The sequence below is a fragment of the Kluyveromyces lactis genome, assembly GCF_000002515.2.
Source record: "Kluyveromyces lactis strain NRRL Y-1140 chromosome A complete sequence".
In the NCBI taxonomy this organism is placed as follows: domain Eukaryota; kingdom Fungi; phylum Ascomycota; class Saccharomycetes; order Saccharomycetales; family Saccharomycetaceae; genus Kluyveromyces; species Kluyveromyces lactis.
In genome coordinates, this window is record NC_006037.1 from 425,322 (window position 1) to 439,257 (window position 13,936).

The 13,936-nt window shown below is 38.2% G+C and overlaps 8 protein-coding genes across 8 annotated transcripts; 5 read left to right on the plus strand and 3 right to left on the minus strand.

Annotated features, from left to right (window-relative positions):
* Positions 1-288: 288 nt before the first annotated feature.
* On the minus strand, positions 289-1,503 carry RPT6 (proteasome regulatory particle base subunit RPT6; the record flags this gene model as incomplete). The annotated part of the gene is made up of 1 exon (XM_451208.1): positions 289-1,503. One exon carries the CDS (start codon positions 1,501-1,503, stop codon positions 289-291), a length of 1,215 nt encoding a protein of 404 aa, XP_451208.1.
* A 438-nt stretch (positions 1,504-1,941) lies between these two features.
* Positions 1,942-2,535, plus strand: ALG13 (N-acetylglucosaminyldiphosphodolichol N-acetylglucosaminyltransferase catalytic subunit ALG13; the record flags this gene model as incomplete). Its single annotated transcript, XM_451209.1, has 1 exon — positions 1,942-2,535. One exon carries the CDS (start codon positions 1,942-1,944, stop codon positions 2,533-2,535), a length of 594 nt encoding a protein of 197 aa, XP_451209.1.
* A 4-nt stretch (positions 2,536-2,539) lies between these two features.
* Positions 2,540-3,181, minus strand: GET1 (GET complex subunit GET1; the record flags this gene model as incomplete). The annotated part of the gene is made up of 1 exon (XM_451210.1): positions 2,540-3,181. The coding sequence occupies one exon, from the start codon at positions 3,179-3,181 to the stop codon at positions 2,540-2,542; it is 642 nt and encodes a 213-aa protein (XP_451210.1).
* Positions 3,182-3,953: 772 nt separating this feature from the next.
* On the plus strand, positions 3,954-4,787 carry CKB1 (casein kinase 2 regulatory subunit CKB1; the record flags this gene model as incomplete). The annotated part of the gene is made up of 1 exon (XM_451211.1): positions 3,954-4,787. One exon carries the CDS (start codon positions 3,954-3,956, stop codon positions 4,785-4,787), a length of 834 nt encoding a protein of 277 aa, XP_451211.1.
* Positions 4,788-5,219: 432 nt separating this feature from the next.
* JAC1 (J-type chaperone JAC1) lies at positions 5,220-5,792 on the minus strand (the record flags this gene model as incomplete). The annotated part of the gene is made up of 1 exon (XM_451212.2): positions 5,220-5,792. One exon carries the CDS (start codon positions 5,790-5,792, stop codon positions 5,220-5,222), a length of 573 nt encoding a protein of 190 aa, XP_451212.2.
* A 596-nt stretch (positions 5,793-6,388) lies between these two features.
* Positions 6,389-7,900, plus strand: ATE1 (arginyltransferase; the record flags this gene model as incomplete). Its single annotated transcript, XM_451213.1, has 1 exon — positions 6,389-7,900. One exon carries the CDS (start codon positions 6,389-6,391, stop codon positions 7,898-7,900), a length of 1,512 nt encoding a protein of 503 aa, XP_451213.1.
* Positions 7,901-8,259: 359 nt separating this feature from the next.
* On the plus strand, positions 8,260-11,439 carry KAP122 (Kap122p; the record flags this gene model as incomplete). The annotated part of the gene is made up of 1 exon (XM_451214.1): positions 8,260-11,439. One exon carries the CDS (start codon positions 8,260-8,262, stop codon positions 11,437-11,439), a length of 3,180 nt encoding a protein of 1,059 aa, XP_451214.1.
* A 762-nt stretch (positions 11,440-12,201) lies between these two features.
* Positions 12,202-13,644, plus strand: KLLA0_A04906g (PLP-dependent aminotransferase family protein; the record flags this gene model as incomplete). Its single annotated transcript, XM_451215.1, has 1 exon — positions 12,202-13,644. The coding sequence occupies one exon, from the start codon at positions 12,202-12,204 to the stop codon at positions 13,642-13,644; it is 1,443 nt and encodes a 480-aa protein (XP_451215.1).
* Between the last annotated feature and the right edge of the window lie 292 nt (positions 13,645-13,936).

Consider the following 13,936-nt stretch of genomic DNA (forward strand, 5'->3'; position numbering starts at 1 on the left):
AAATTCAATGGCTTAAAGGTTGAAATTTTATTTCAAAAGATTCACAGCTTTTCCTCTTTACAATGTAAAAATTTTTTTTTTCTTCTTTCGTGTATATTGAGAAGATTGACATGATGGTCAAGTTTATGACGAGATGAGATGCGATGAGGGGGAAAAAGAGAGGATCTGATTAGAAACATATTGACACGGGGGTACAACCACAGGCGTGTGTTGTACGTGGCTTATGTATAATATGTAGGGATGTATCTAATGATATGCGCTGTTTGAGATGAAAGGGGTGAAGGATCCTTACTTGAACAATTTTGCTACAGAGATAGCAGTTTCGTCGTTCTTGTTCATGACCTTGGCCACGGCTAGTTCAAAATCTTCTTGGGTTACGTGAATTCTACGTTCCCTTAGTGCGTACATACCAGCCTCGGTACAAACACCTTTAACGTCAGCTCCAGAGCATCCGTTCATCTTTTCGGCGACTTTCCTTAGGTTAATACCACGGGTCAAGTTCATCTTTCTTGAGTGGATTCTTAGAATCTCTGTTCTAGCCGCTACGGTTGGTGGTGGGAATTCGATTTTTCTATCAATTCTACCTGGTCTTAGCAATGCAGGGTCCAATATATCCAATCTGTTTGTAGCCATGATGATTTTAATGTTTTTCGAAGTTTCAAACCCGTCCAATTGATTCAACAATTCCAACATGGTTCTTTGCACTTCGGAATCACCACCGCCAGATCCTTCAACACGACTGGAACCGATAGAATCGATTTCGTCCATGAAAATGATAGAAGGCGCATGTTCTCTAGCCATCACGAATAACTCACGGACCATACGGGAACCTTCACCGATATATTTTTGCACCAATTCGGCACCACTTACTCTGATAAATTTACAGTCTGTGTGATGTGCTACGGCTCTCGCTAGTAAAGTCTTACCAGTACCTGGCGGACCGTATAGAATAACACCTTTAGGTTGAGCGATACCAAGACTTTCGAATAGTTCTGGGTGTTTCACTGGTAATTCAATGACTTCCTTGATTTCTTTAATCTGCTTCGTTAACCCACCCACCATATCGTATGTAGAATCAGGTACTTTTTCGACCATCATTAGAGACACTAACGGATCTACCTTGTTCTCCAACACCTTATGTAATTGGTACGAGTCACTCTTCAAGCATACACGCTGTGATACTTTCAAGTCCTTGACGTTGATATCCTTAGCAACATCAACAATATATTTTCCTTCAGGCTGAACTTTCACCAAAACTTTTTTCTCACTGATAACTTTCAACACTTCTCCCACGTATGATCCAGATTCCTGCAAGAGCCTCAATTCATCCTTTATAAATCTGACCTTATCATTCAACGCATTTCTTTGAGCCTCTAGTCTACGCAAATTCGATGTCTTTTCTCTGATCCTAAGCTCACTTTCCTGGATTTTTTGGTCAAAGAAAGGCTTGATACCAGAGTCATGGCTCGTCAAAGGAATACTCGAAATTTGTACAGCACTCATCCTTTACAGTATAGGTTAGTTTTTCTTTAGTTTTTAACGCTTCTCTTATTCTTTTTAATCCCAAGAGATAGTTTACTTTCTAGTGGCAATTATAAGGAATTATGGTATCAGTACCTTCTCAAATGAATGATAATTCGTGTCTTCTATCTTAAATACCACTATTGGATCGGAAAGCCCTTGCAATTTGTGTTTGCCACTCGTTTTACTCTAAGATTGTGTTTAAAGATTACAGCTTTTCAACGTTTATAATGCCTTAAATTTTAACTTTCAAACTGTAAGTCCTTAAGTATGAGCATGTCCGTTGAAAATGATTATGATTTCAGTAATCATCACAAGCATAGCTAACCAGATCTATGCAGGTTGCAAGTAGTCGTGAATAACATCATCGGCGAGGTGCGGTTCGCCGAATCGATAATTTAGATCCAAATAGAGAAAACAATGAATAACACTGTTCTTGTAACTTGCGGAGCTACTGTCTCTTTCCCCAGACTGGTAGAAACAGTACTTGATAGATCTGTCACAGAGAAGTTGAAAGTTTTAGGGTATGGCAGAATTGTGATCCAGTACGGACGTGGGTTTAGTGATACATTTTTACAACTAGTAGAGAAGCACCTAGGTCTGTTTACGGAGAAGAAGAGCTGTGGCATCAAGGTTTTGGATAAGATTGAAAACCTTAAAGTAATCTCTGTGGATGGAATAGAGATATGTGGGTTCGAGTTTTCGCATGACATCGAGAAGTTGATTGCGAATAATATAGACTTGGTGATATCACATGCAGGTACAGGTTCGATTTTGGACTCTCTGAGAGTTGGGAAAAAACTTATTGTGGTGGTGAACGATACGTTGATGGATAATCACCAGCAGTTAATCGCAGATAAGTTTGAACAACAGAAACTTTTGTGGTCTGTCCACGCGAACACGGAAGAACTACTTCGGGCATTGGATAGAAGTGAAAATGAGGAATTGCTAAAGATTGATAATACTTACAATAAACAATTCGAAAAGCTATTATATAACGTCGCGATAGATTGATATTTCAATCTACAGGTTGATCCACCGGAGGTTTCTCAGATTCGTTAGTTTGATCAATTGGATCGGTGGTAATAGTTGGTGCAGGAATTGCAGGGGCAGTGAGGGATTCCCAAATGTTCCCCAAAGTACTCACTACTTTCAACAAGGCAAACAACCATATAGCCAAAGAAACGGTAACATGAGTACCATCACCAACTTTCTTGATGTTTAGTGGACCAAGGGCCAAGTATACCCATCCGTGTTGGAATAAGCCTTGCAAATAGTTGGGGAATAGCCCCTTTGGCAAATCGTAAATAGGCATTTTACCTTTGTAGAATTTCAGGATCGTGAATGGTACCGTGATTAAAACCAATTTCACTTTTTTCAACGATGCCTTGGTTCTATCCACTTGAGATAACAACTGCTTCTTTTCTTCCTCAATCTGTTTGTTGATTTTTTCCAAGGTTCTGTTATTCTTAGTCCATTTTACGTATTGGTCCTGCGCACTGATTTCCTTCTGTTCAGCTAGAATTGCCTGCCTCTGATGCATTAGTTCTTTCAATTTCGTGGAGTTGGCCTGTGCAAACCGTTGAATCAAAGAATCAATCAACGGCCATAGCCTTTCAAGCACCAAAAATGCCAAAATCACCAGCAACCACGACTCCATGATGGTTCTGTGATACCTTTATATCTAGCGCAGTACTGCTGAATATGGATTATCAAGTTATATACCTGTTGCAAGAACCGTGTATATGTATACTTATGCCTTAACTTACTGGTTGGAATCTGTTAAGCTAAACGTTGAATTAATGCTGGACCCAAGGCAAGTCGTGAATAGTGATCATATCACATTGTGCGGTCCCCTTCTATAACTTGCGGCATCTCTCCTGGGTGAATGCTGTTCCCAACATAGGTGTTAAATGCCGAGCTCATATTCCCACTCCCTAAAGCACTATTAGAGCTGTATCTAGCCCATAGAAAACACAATTACTGTACATATTCTGTTGTTTCTGACTCTCTGCGCATACCTTGATCTTTCCTACTATGAATCTTTTCAACATGGAAAACTGAAAGTAAAATTTATTGGAAACTGAAACCAAACCTACCGATGGGTAGAAAAAAAATCAACGGTTCTAGAACTAACGGATCGGTATCATTCCTAGCGAATTGTACTGTTATATTTTTGATTGATTCGATTCAAGAATTGGTATCATTACTGTTGCTATTGTTATTGTAGGTTTATTTGGTGTGAGATATCAGTTTGCTTTACAGAGCGAAAAGAACGCACTCTCATATTCAAATACGGACACACACATCGTTATCAAACGGTCAACTTCAAACTCTAGGAAGATAGCTTTCACTACTCATCAGATAATCTGTTTGTTCAATTTCAAAATCAAACGATTGTTTGAGATATTCACACACACACCCCCATACTAATGTCATTTATAGAACCCTCGAACGACTCGAGCGATAGTGGTAATTACGAGGAATGGATTCCTACATTCTGTTCAAGATTCGGACACGAATATTTCTGTCAAGTACCTACTGATTTTATCGAAGATGATTTCAATTTAACAGGTCTTTCTCAAGAAGTAGCATATTATAGGAAAGCATTGGATACAATACTAGATTTGGAATCTACGTCGGATGAAGAAGAGGAGAAAAACGATGCCAGTTCGAATTCTAAAAAAGATAATGATGCACATGTTACTAGATCAATTGTAGAACATTCAGCAGAACAACTATACGGACTAATACATGCTAGATTTATCCTAACAAAGGCCGGCTTGCAGGCAATGGCCGAGAAGTTCGATCGTAAGGAATTCGGAACTTGCCCACGGTATCATTGTGGAAGCATCCAATTGCTTCCATGCGGATTAAGTGATACGTTGGGGAAGCAAACGGTAAGGCTTTACTGTCCAAGTTGCCAGGATTTGTACATCCCACAATCGAGCCGTCATCTGTCACTGGAAGGTGCATATTGGGGCACCAGTTTCCCTGGTGTTTTCCTCAAACACTTCAAAGAACTAGAAGACTATGTGGAGAAAAAGAATAAAGAAACTTACGAATTAAAGATCTTTGGGTTTTCAATTGCAAAGGAGGCCATTTGTGGACCAAGAATGCAATGGCTTAGACAATATCCAAAGACAGATGAAGAATGGGAGGAGTTCAAAAAATGTGAATTTGAGATCCCAAAAGAGTTACTAGAAGATAATCCAGGCTCACAGAGTAGTGATGATAACAATATGAGTAGTACTGTTACAAATTGAGCTGAAGAACGACATTTTAAAGAGACTGGTTTACAACAAAAGACTTACATAAATACACTGGATTTCAGAAATAAAAATGAAGAAACTTTTAGCGGTGATACAGCAAAAGTTTAGTTCCGTCATGCTTTTTTCTTCTATTCCTTATTTATATTCAATCGCTTCAGACTAGCATTTATTTCTGTTCCAGTTTTGTTCCTATCTTACATATATGATTAATTATTTCGTTTTAAAACTCTTTGAAATTGGCTTGACGCTCTCGTTAAATGCATATATGTATAAAGGCACTATCTTTTACTTAGAATAGAGAGTAAAAATGAATCATATTTTTCGATAGTTTGTGTAATAAAGGGTTGTATTCATACCAATAGGTTCATCAAAAGTGCAGATGGCGAAATGTAGGCAATAAGTTAATCCAATATTGAGTGGCCTTATTCAATGTGTCAAAAGAATTGGCTTACCAGGCTCCCATTCCTTAATTGCATTATCGAGGTTGCTCCAGTACCTCAACTCAACAGTCAGCATGGCAGCCGTCTCCCAATCTTGAGATTCGTGCGCTTTTTTCAACTTCTGTTCACATTCATTCAACCGTTGCTTGTTCTCTTGCTCAATTTGTTTCAAATCTTCCTCGCTATTAATGTCTTCAAGCTGCTCATGAACATCCAAAACTAACATCAACAGTTGTGGATCCTTCGACATCACTTTTTGGGCTTCGCCATCTTGAGTCAAATCTATTCCGTGCAAACTTAAAATGTACTGAGAACGTGGCAATGGTTTACTGAGAGTCTTATAAGCCCTATTCAACTCCGAGGATACATTATCCACAGTAGAAGTAATTACATCGGGGTGGTGCTCAGATTGCAACTGACGATATTCTTTCCTAAGCTTTTTCAAATCAACTTCCCATTGTGGTTTCCCCGAAGTAAAAGTCTTGGGGAACCATTGGAAAAGAGTCTTCGAAGTCTTGGATGAGGCGTTCGAATAGCTCCGCAGGAGTAACCTATGCATTGCTGTGACTTTTGCTATGTTCATAGGGAATAACTACAACAGGTGCAGCTCTTGTGAGTTTAATAACCCTTTACTCTTTATTATATTGTAGAAGGTCCTTATGATCAGCTCAAAATGTTTGTATTCTCATTTTTTGCCTTTCAATTACATACGCTTTATAGCATTGACTAACAGGGAAAGTGATCTGGAATTGGAGATTCATATTGAATTCAAAGTCAACTTCAGTTTCAAGACCAGCCCATAATTCAATTGGATATTCAGTTGTTTGATTGTGGTATATTCAACAGCAGTCGATGTTAAGCGTTCCATATTTACATAGTATGGGCATAAATCGGTGATCATAGGGTCATATCAGCCGTTCAAAAGTTCTTAAAAAAATTGAAAATTCTAAACAAAGTTGAGATTCTATCAACACATACATTGTTCTAACGAGCCTTCATTAATCTCCTTGTTCCAATTGGCAAACTGTAGGTGATATCCATCTCTATGAATAACGACATATCGTTTTCACATAAAGCTTTTTGTTTATGATAATTTTTGTTAACTATTGATATATACCAGGATTATAGGGATACCCATAGTTGACTGAGCTAGGAATGGATTTTACTGATAAATTGATCATTAGCAGACCACTTTACATTTCAGATAATGCTGATCCTAAATGTGGGTACTGCAATGGGAAAAAAGATAGCAGTCATAAATTTGCTTCACCTGGATGGTCTGACTTCTATAAGGGTGATGAGGATAAAGTAGAATTGCAGAGTAGTACAGTTGGGTTCAATTCGGAGTTGGTCAACGCTGAAACATACGATAAGCTTTGTAACCTAGGTTTTAGGAGATCCGGGAGCTTTATGTACAAGACTGATATGTTAAGGAACTGCTGTAGACTTTACACAATCAGAACGAATGAAAAGTACTTAACCATGTCGAAGGAGCTCAAGACTAGTTTAAAACGGTTCAAAAAAAAGATAACGTCACCAGAATTTAAACCACAACCAAAATATGTCAGTTGGATTGATGAGCTTTGCGATTATGAGCCAAAATCGACGAGTTTTAAAGCAGTATTTGAGCCTGCCGAATTTACAGACGAAAAATACGATCTCTATGTCAGATATCAGCATTATATACACTCTGATGAAGACAATACACCTAGTCAATTTGAATCGTTTCTATGCGATACACCGTTTACCGACTCCGAGATTACGGGGACTGAAAAGGAATGGGAACAATTAAACAATTGGCATAACTTACAACCAGGGGAGAGGGTGACCAAAAATGGACCTGCTCATGAGTGTTACTATCATAATGGGAAATTGATTGCATTGTCTGTACTGGATTTTTTGCCCAGTGGGGTATCATCAGTCTATTTCATTTGGGATCCAGATTATTATGATTGGTCGTTAGGTAAGGTTAGTGCATTAAGAGAATTGGCTTTAGTGTCAAAAATCGGAAGGCCGTACTATTACCTAGGTTACTACATAGACGACTGCCCAAAGATGAACTACAAGGCCAAGTTTGGTGGTGAAATTCTTGATGTCTGTAATCAAAAATACGTGCCATTATCGAAGATCCATCAGATTATTAAACATAACGAATTGTTTGTCGGGCTGAACTCGACCGTTGCCTCCCCAGATAGCGAGATTCTCATCACCAGTGCATCTGACAAAATAAACTTTGATGAACCATTCATTAACGCTGTTGATGATATATATGGCCCCAATGGGAATGCTTCTCAGAATGCCATCACTTCCGTCGCTAAGTTAAGAAAATATGGAATTAATTACTCTCCTGATCTGCAACGTAGCATTTATAAGGAGATTCCCAATGATGGCAATTCCACTTCATCAGCATCCTCAGACAAAAAAGATGTGTATCGAATTCCAAATGTCGTTCCAGGTTTAGTCCCATTAATGGAGATTGTTTCTCTTTTTGAATCGGGCAAAATGAACGAATTGAACAACAATGTTGTGTTATTTGACACGAAAATCAATGCGCTTAGAATTGTCAGGGATTTTATTTCAGAAAAGCCTGAAATTAAAACTGTTATCACCGATGTGATAAGACTCATTGGATTAGATAATACAAAAAAAGCCATAATAATCATATAAAGAGCCTATTTAGGTAGAAACTACGATACAATAAAAACTATAAATGATCTACCTTCACGGGTGTATCGAAAATTATATAAGCAGCAATAACTAGTCTTAATAACTTCCATCTTGTCATTGTACTGCAGAGTTCTCTTTTCGTCAACATCTGCAATGAATGGCATGGCTTGCAGAAAAGATAGAAAAAAAATTCGAAAAGCTTCAACTTCTACCATTTAATGTAGAAGAACAAGAAATATATCTGATAAAAGAAAGGTCAAGTAAGAGCATATTCCCCTCGATATCAGTGTTTGCATGAAGCACGATCTGGTGACACATTAGTGAGGATTTAGTTAATTTCAGTAGATTCTCAAAAAATAATGGACATCAACCATATTGTTTCCCTTATTGAAACTTTCAACAACAGTCATGATTCGAAGGTAATAAATGACATTCAAAACGTATTGCAACAACACCAAAAATCTGAGCTAGGGATTGATCTTGCCAATGCATTACTATCTCAGGAAAATGGCTCGACAAATGTGAAGTACTTTGGTGCCCTTACGTATACCGTCCAGTTAACGACATGTTTGCATACCGAAAGCCAGCTATGGTCTATCTTCCAAGGTAATTTAGTTCATCTTACAAGAATGATGTTTTTGTTTACTTCCAATCCAGCCGCCGCCTCCAATTTATTGGTGACAATCACCAAGTTGATGTCAAACCTATCTTTAATTTTTTTGACAATTAATAGCGATGCCATCGGAGCTGATTCAAATAAGATTCCTGCATGGCGCAATCCTGTAAATACATGCATCAAGCTATTGCAACATTGCAACGAATCAAACCTGTTTGAATGGAGGACAGACAATTCCGAAATAGCTGAAAGATTGGTTCGTACATGCTTGAATGAAGATGTTCCATACACGGAGCTAATTGGGAACATCAGCTCTTCTGCTCCATTAAACAAATTATTGTTATTATTCACAAAGGTTATTGTTGAAGACATGAACAAATATCAATCGAAAAAAAGTTCCTTGTCCAACGTTTATGAAATGGTACACAACCATTTATATATTAGCACTATGGCCATTTTGAATTTTAACTTGGAGAATATGATGTCTTCTGGTGCAACTTCCGAAGTATTTCCTTGCATTACCTCTTGGATTCATTACATATCAATGGCAAGAAATGTCTCCGCTCATGGAACTATGGACTTGACTGAGATGTTCAACAATATGATAAATGTCATGTGCATGGCAAGCAACGGATCCCAGGAATTCCCATATTCCGACGAGGTGATCTCAATTTTCGATGATTTGTTCTCAAATGACCCTACGCTTATGTCATTCGAAGTTCGTGCTAAACTAGAAGCAATTTTCCTTGGAGTTTCAAGGCATTCAATGAACACCTCGAACGACTGGATGTTAGCATATATGAACCATTTAGTAACAAATGAATTATATGACGATTTGAAGGTCTTGGCATCCTGTGTTGTTGACTTCTTACAAATTTCCAACCTCGACGTTTGTAACAAACTTTTTACCAATATTCATGAGAACACGGGTGACCAATCTTTGGAAGATTACATCAGGGTACTACTACAATTAACCAACTTCCCTCTTATTCCAATCTTGCAGGAAACTTATTCATCTAAAATGATAGAATTCTGGCTCGATCTAGCAGAAGGGTATGGTAATCTTCCTCAAGAAGCCTTAAAGGCAGATGCAAACGAAATCGCTGAAAACATGTTCAATCAAGTGGTTCAAATTTACCTACCGAAGATCAGTCTAATGAATAAACAAAAGATTATGGAAGAAGATGATGATCAATCTTTGCTTCATGAATTTGATGATTTCAGATCCGCAACACAGGATCTCATGGAGATATTATGGACGATCTTGGGTCATAGTAAACTAACTATCGTTCTCATTAGAGGTGTTGGCCAAGCTGACACGAATAATGTTGACTTATATCAGGTAGAGGCAATGTCATTTTTGCTTGCCAAATTATTAGATGGAGTGAATTTCTCACAATCTCCCTTCATCAGTGATGCTATCGGTGAGAACCATCTTATAGACAATTTATTGTTCTTGTTGCAAACAGGATGCAAACAGAAGGAACATTCGAAAACTGCACAGGTTTTGAAGTTAGACTTCGTTAAAGCCACATGCAATTTACTTGGTGTAATGGCCACATATTTCCACGTCGATTCCAAGCCACTTGGACCAATCGTAGAATCTCTATTCGAATGTCTTGAAACATCAAGGCAATACAATCCAATTGAGTATTCGATTAAAATGGAACTACAACTAAACAGGACGATATCGCTAATTTGCGAGAATTGTAGAAAAGAGTTAATTCCTTTCTTGCCAAATTTCATACAAGTTTTACGTTCTATTATGAGGCCCGAATCACCTGTATCGCATTTCACTAGGGAAAAATTTGTGAAATCGATCGGTAACATTATACAGATGTGCGTTTCGGAGGGTCCTGAAGCTCAAGCCAATCATATTTCTAATATGGTGGATATGATTGGAGGCCTAATACAAACCACCGATGCCAAATCTGACATGTTATCGTTACTTGCTTGTCTCAGTGAGTTAGGATCCGGCCTTTCTCAATTACCTAACGACGACGAATTTATAGAAAACAATCCAATGTACCTAGCCCAACTACCCGCATTCCAGGCTTATTGGCTACAAGATCCAATGAGAGTAAAGGACAAAGTCATGCATCTTGTACAATATGCGTTATCCAAATATGGTACTGATCCAGAATTCGTGGAAGTATCTTGTTTAATTATCGGGAAAGCTATAACTTTACCAGATGATATACCGCACTTCTTACGCTATCCATTATCTGAAATGATGTCGTTCTATATGACATGTATTTCGAACTGCGATTATGCATCTGGTCTACCTTACATCGAGTACCAGCTAGAGAAGATTGTAGCTGGATTCAAAGATCAACTAACTTCACACGAATTCGACGAAATGTTCAAACAGTTTTTCCTCAACTATTATTCCAGCCATATCTCATCGGACCCAGATTTGATCCAATCAATGGTATCCTGGGTAAATTCAGTGTTGGAAGCTAAGCCATCTCTAGCACTAAAATCAGAGTACTGGACTCAATTCATTGTGCCCGAATTCTTGAAATACTTGCAGGCAAAGGAAAAATTCACCATCAGTTCCACTACCAAGTTCTGGATGAAGACTTTAAACAACAGAAGATACACACAAGAGGATACGGAAATTATTAATGCATTATTCCAATCAATGGGTAAACAGCTTGTTTATCAGACCATGTTTTCACTACATCATGCACAAAGATCAGATGTCCCACAGTACGCAGAGTTGATCAGAACTTTGTTTGCAAAGTACCCAATGCCTATGAAGGACTGGTTATACGAATTGTTACCACAAATCACTGGTAAAGAGGCCATTTTCCATGAAAGATTCATCAACAAGCTAACTGTAACAAGAGCTTCAAGAGCAACATTGAGCACTGTGACGGAATGGTGGCTAGACTGCAATGGACTACCAAACTTGCAATAGTCCATCAAAACTCCCCGGCTGTAAGTAACATGTATCTCAATATACAACCTACAATAAAGACAGTTGATAAAAATCGGACTCTTATCTTGTATCTCAACGCAGATTTTTGATAACAATACAGTAGTAGTATAAAGGTTATCTTATATCTTGTATATCTTGTATCTTATAGCTTCATTGTTTGGTATCAATTTATAGGTTCCGAATTATAACACCGATCGGTCTTTTGAAGCAATATTATAGTCGTACAAAATGACTGAACGAATGTGTCACTTTTCAGAATTTCGTGCTGACGTTGCAGCGGCTTCTCGAGTGTTTCTAAGGCAGCTACAGTCGCTGTTTCTGTGACATCGGGGTATTTGACAAGATAATAAGGAAGAAAGTAGGTATTATAGGTTGAGTTGGCAATCAGAGTGCCATAAACACCGTTTCAGTATCCTTCAAGAATTGTTCCGGATTGGAATTAGAATTGTGACAGGTGTCATGGACGGTCTTTATTTTTTTGATAGAAAATGTCAGTAGCGGGATCAAAGAGGTTTAGATGAACGATGGAGCAAATAATACTCTAAATGTTGCAAACGAAGTGGAGTAAATTGTTGGGGCCCCTTGAGCTAATTTAATTTCTGAATTGTATAAATGGGGATCAGGAATAACAATGCTGTGCTTCTTTTGTTTTAGGGATCCATGAAGTGATGTATTGTGTGTCTGTTTTTTTTGACATGAATTATAGCTTACCCAACTAACTGACGACGGGTAGTTACAGTAATGACAGTTAAAGATATGGGCTGTAGAACTAATGTGTTACATTTATTGAGTGATGAGGCCAAGATTCGTAAGGCCTCGCCTATCAAGACAACTATGAAATATTTTAGCGATCCAAATATCGTGTTCCTTGGGGCAGGAATGCCCTCTGGTAATATGTTCCCATTCGAAAGCATTTCGTTTAAAAGTGTTTCTCTCGATGATGTTAATGGGACAGGGGCCGTTGAAGGATGTATACATAGGGACAAAAGTGATTTAGAAATATGTCAGGATGTCCCATTGGGTGTAGCATTACAGTATGGTAACTCAAGGGGTCAGCCTGAGTTGATATCATTTTTGAAGGAACATACTTCAATTTTCCATAATATTTCCATAAACGATTGGGATTTAATAACGACAGCAGGATCTACCCAAGCTTGGGATGCATGTTTGAGGTTATTCTGCAATAGAGGTGAGACTGTTCTTATGGAGGAATACACATATTCTTCATCGTTAGAAGCCGCTGTTGCTCAGGGACTCAACTGTGTTGCAATGAAAATGGATAAAGATGGGATCAAGGTAGATAAATTAAGCGAGATGTTAAGGGATTGGGATGTTGCAGTTCAAGGGCCTTTCCCAAAATTATTATACACCATTCCAAATGGTCATAATCCAACCGGTTGTACTTTGCACGAGGAAAGAAAACCTGAGCTTGTAAGGCTTGCATCGCAGTACGATTTTATTATCATCGAAGATGATCCATACTATTTCCTACAAATGAACGAGTTCGGTGCACCTGAGTTGAATGTCCCCGGGGACGTCAACGAAATGCAATGGTTCAAAGAAAATTTTGTTAATAAATTGGGCAGGTCTCTATTGGAATGGGATGACGTTGGTAGAATTATTAGGTTAGAATCGGTGTCGAAAACTTTTGCTCCAGGGTGCCGTCTAGGCTGGGCTATTGGCCCCAGGTATCTACTAGATCACCTTTGGAACTATCATGAAGTATCAATGCAGTCAACTTGCGGATTTGCCCAAACTCTTATCAACGGAATGTTCCAAAGATGGGGTCAAATTGGGTATATGAAATGGTTACTAAGGCTGAGAAATAGCTATTCAATGAAAAGAGATCATTGTTTGACTCAATGCCAAAAATATTTGCCAAATGAAGTTTGCTCTATAAACTTACCAATCTCGGGAATGTTTTTCATGGTATATATTGACCCTCACAAGCATCCAAAGTTCGAAAGGGAATTTAAGTCAAAGGTTGACCTACTTGAGGAACATCTATACAACAGCTTTGTTCAGAATGGGATGTTGTTGGCATGTTCTTCCTGGTTTAGAGTTGATCCAAATCATAATAAAATATTAGCTTTTAGAGGATCCTATGCATCTGTAGATGCTGAGAAGATGCAGAACGGTATTATAATGTTAGGAAATGTCATTAAGGCTGAATTCTGTTTGTAAGAAATAAACGTACGGGCAGCGTACAGAAAGATACCTTCTGCAACTAACAGATTGACATAAGTAGCTATGAACGGAATACATAAATAAATACAGGTAGATTTCATAACAGCTCAAAGGATACCTGAAGCAATGAGTTAGTTTCTGCGTCTTTACACTCTGAAAATGTGTCTCTTGCCAAAATCATGCTGCCCTATGATTGATCTGAAAAAAATCGATAAATTAGGACAAAATCACAAACGCATATGGAAAAACATACATTTCGCAGCCTTATTGAGTTACGGAAACAAATTGA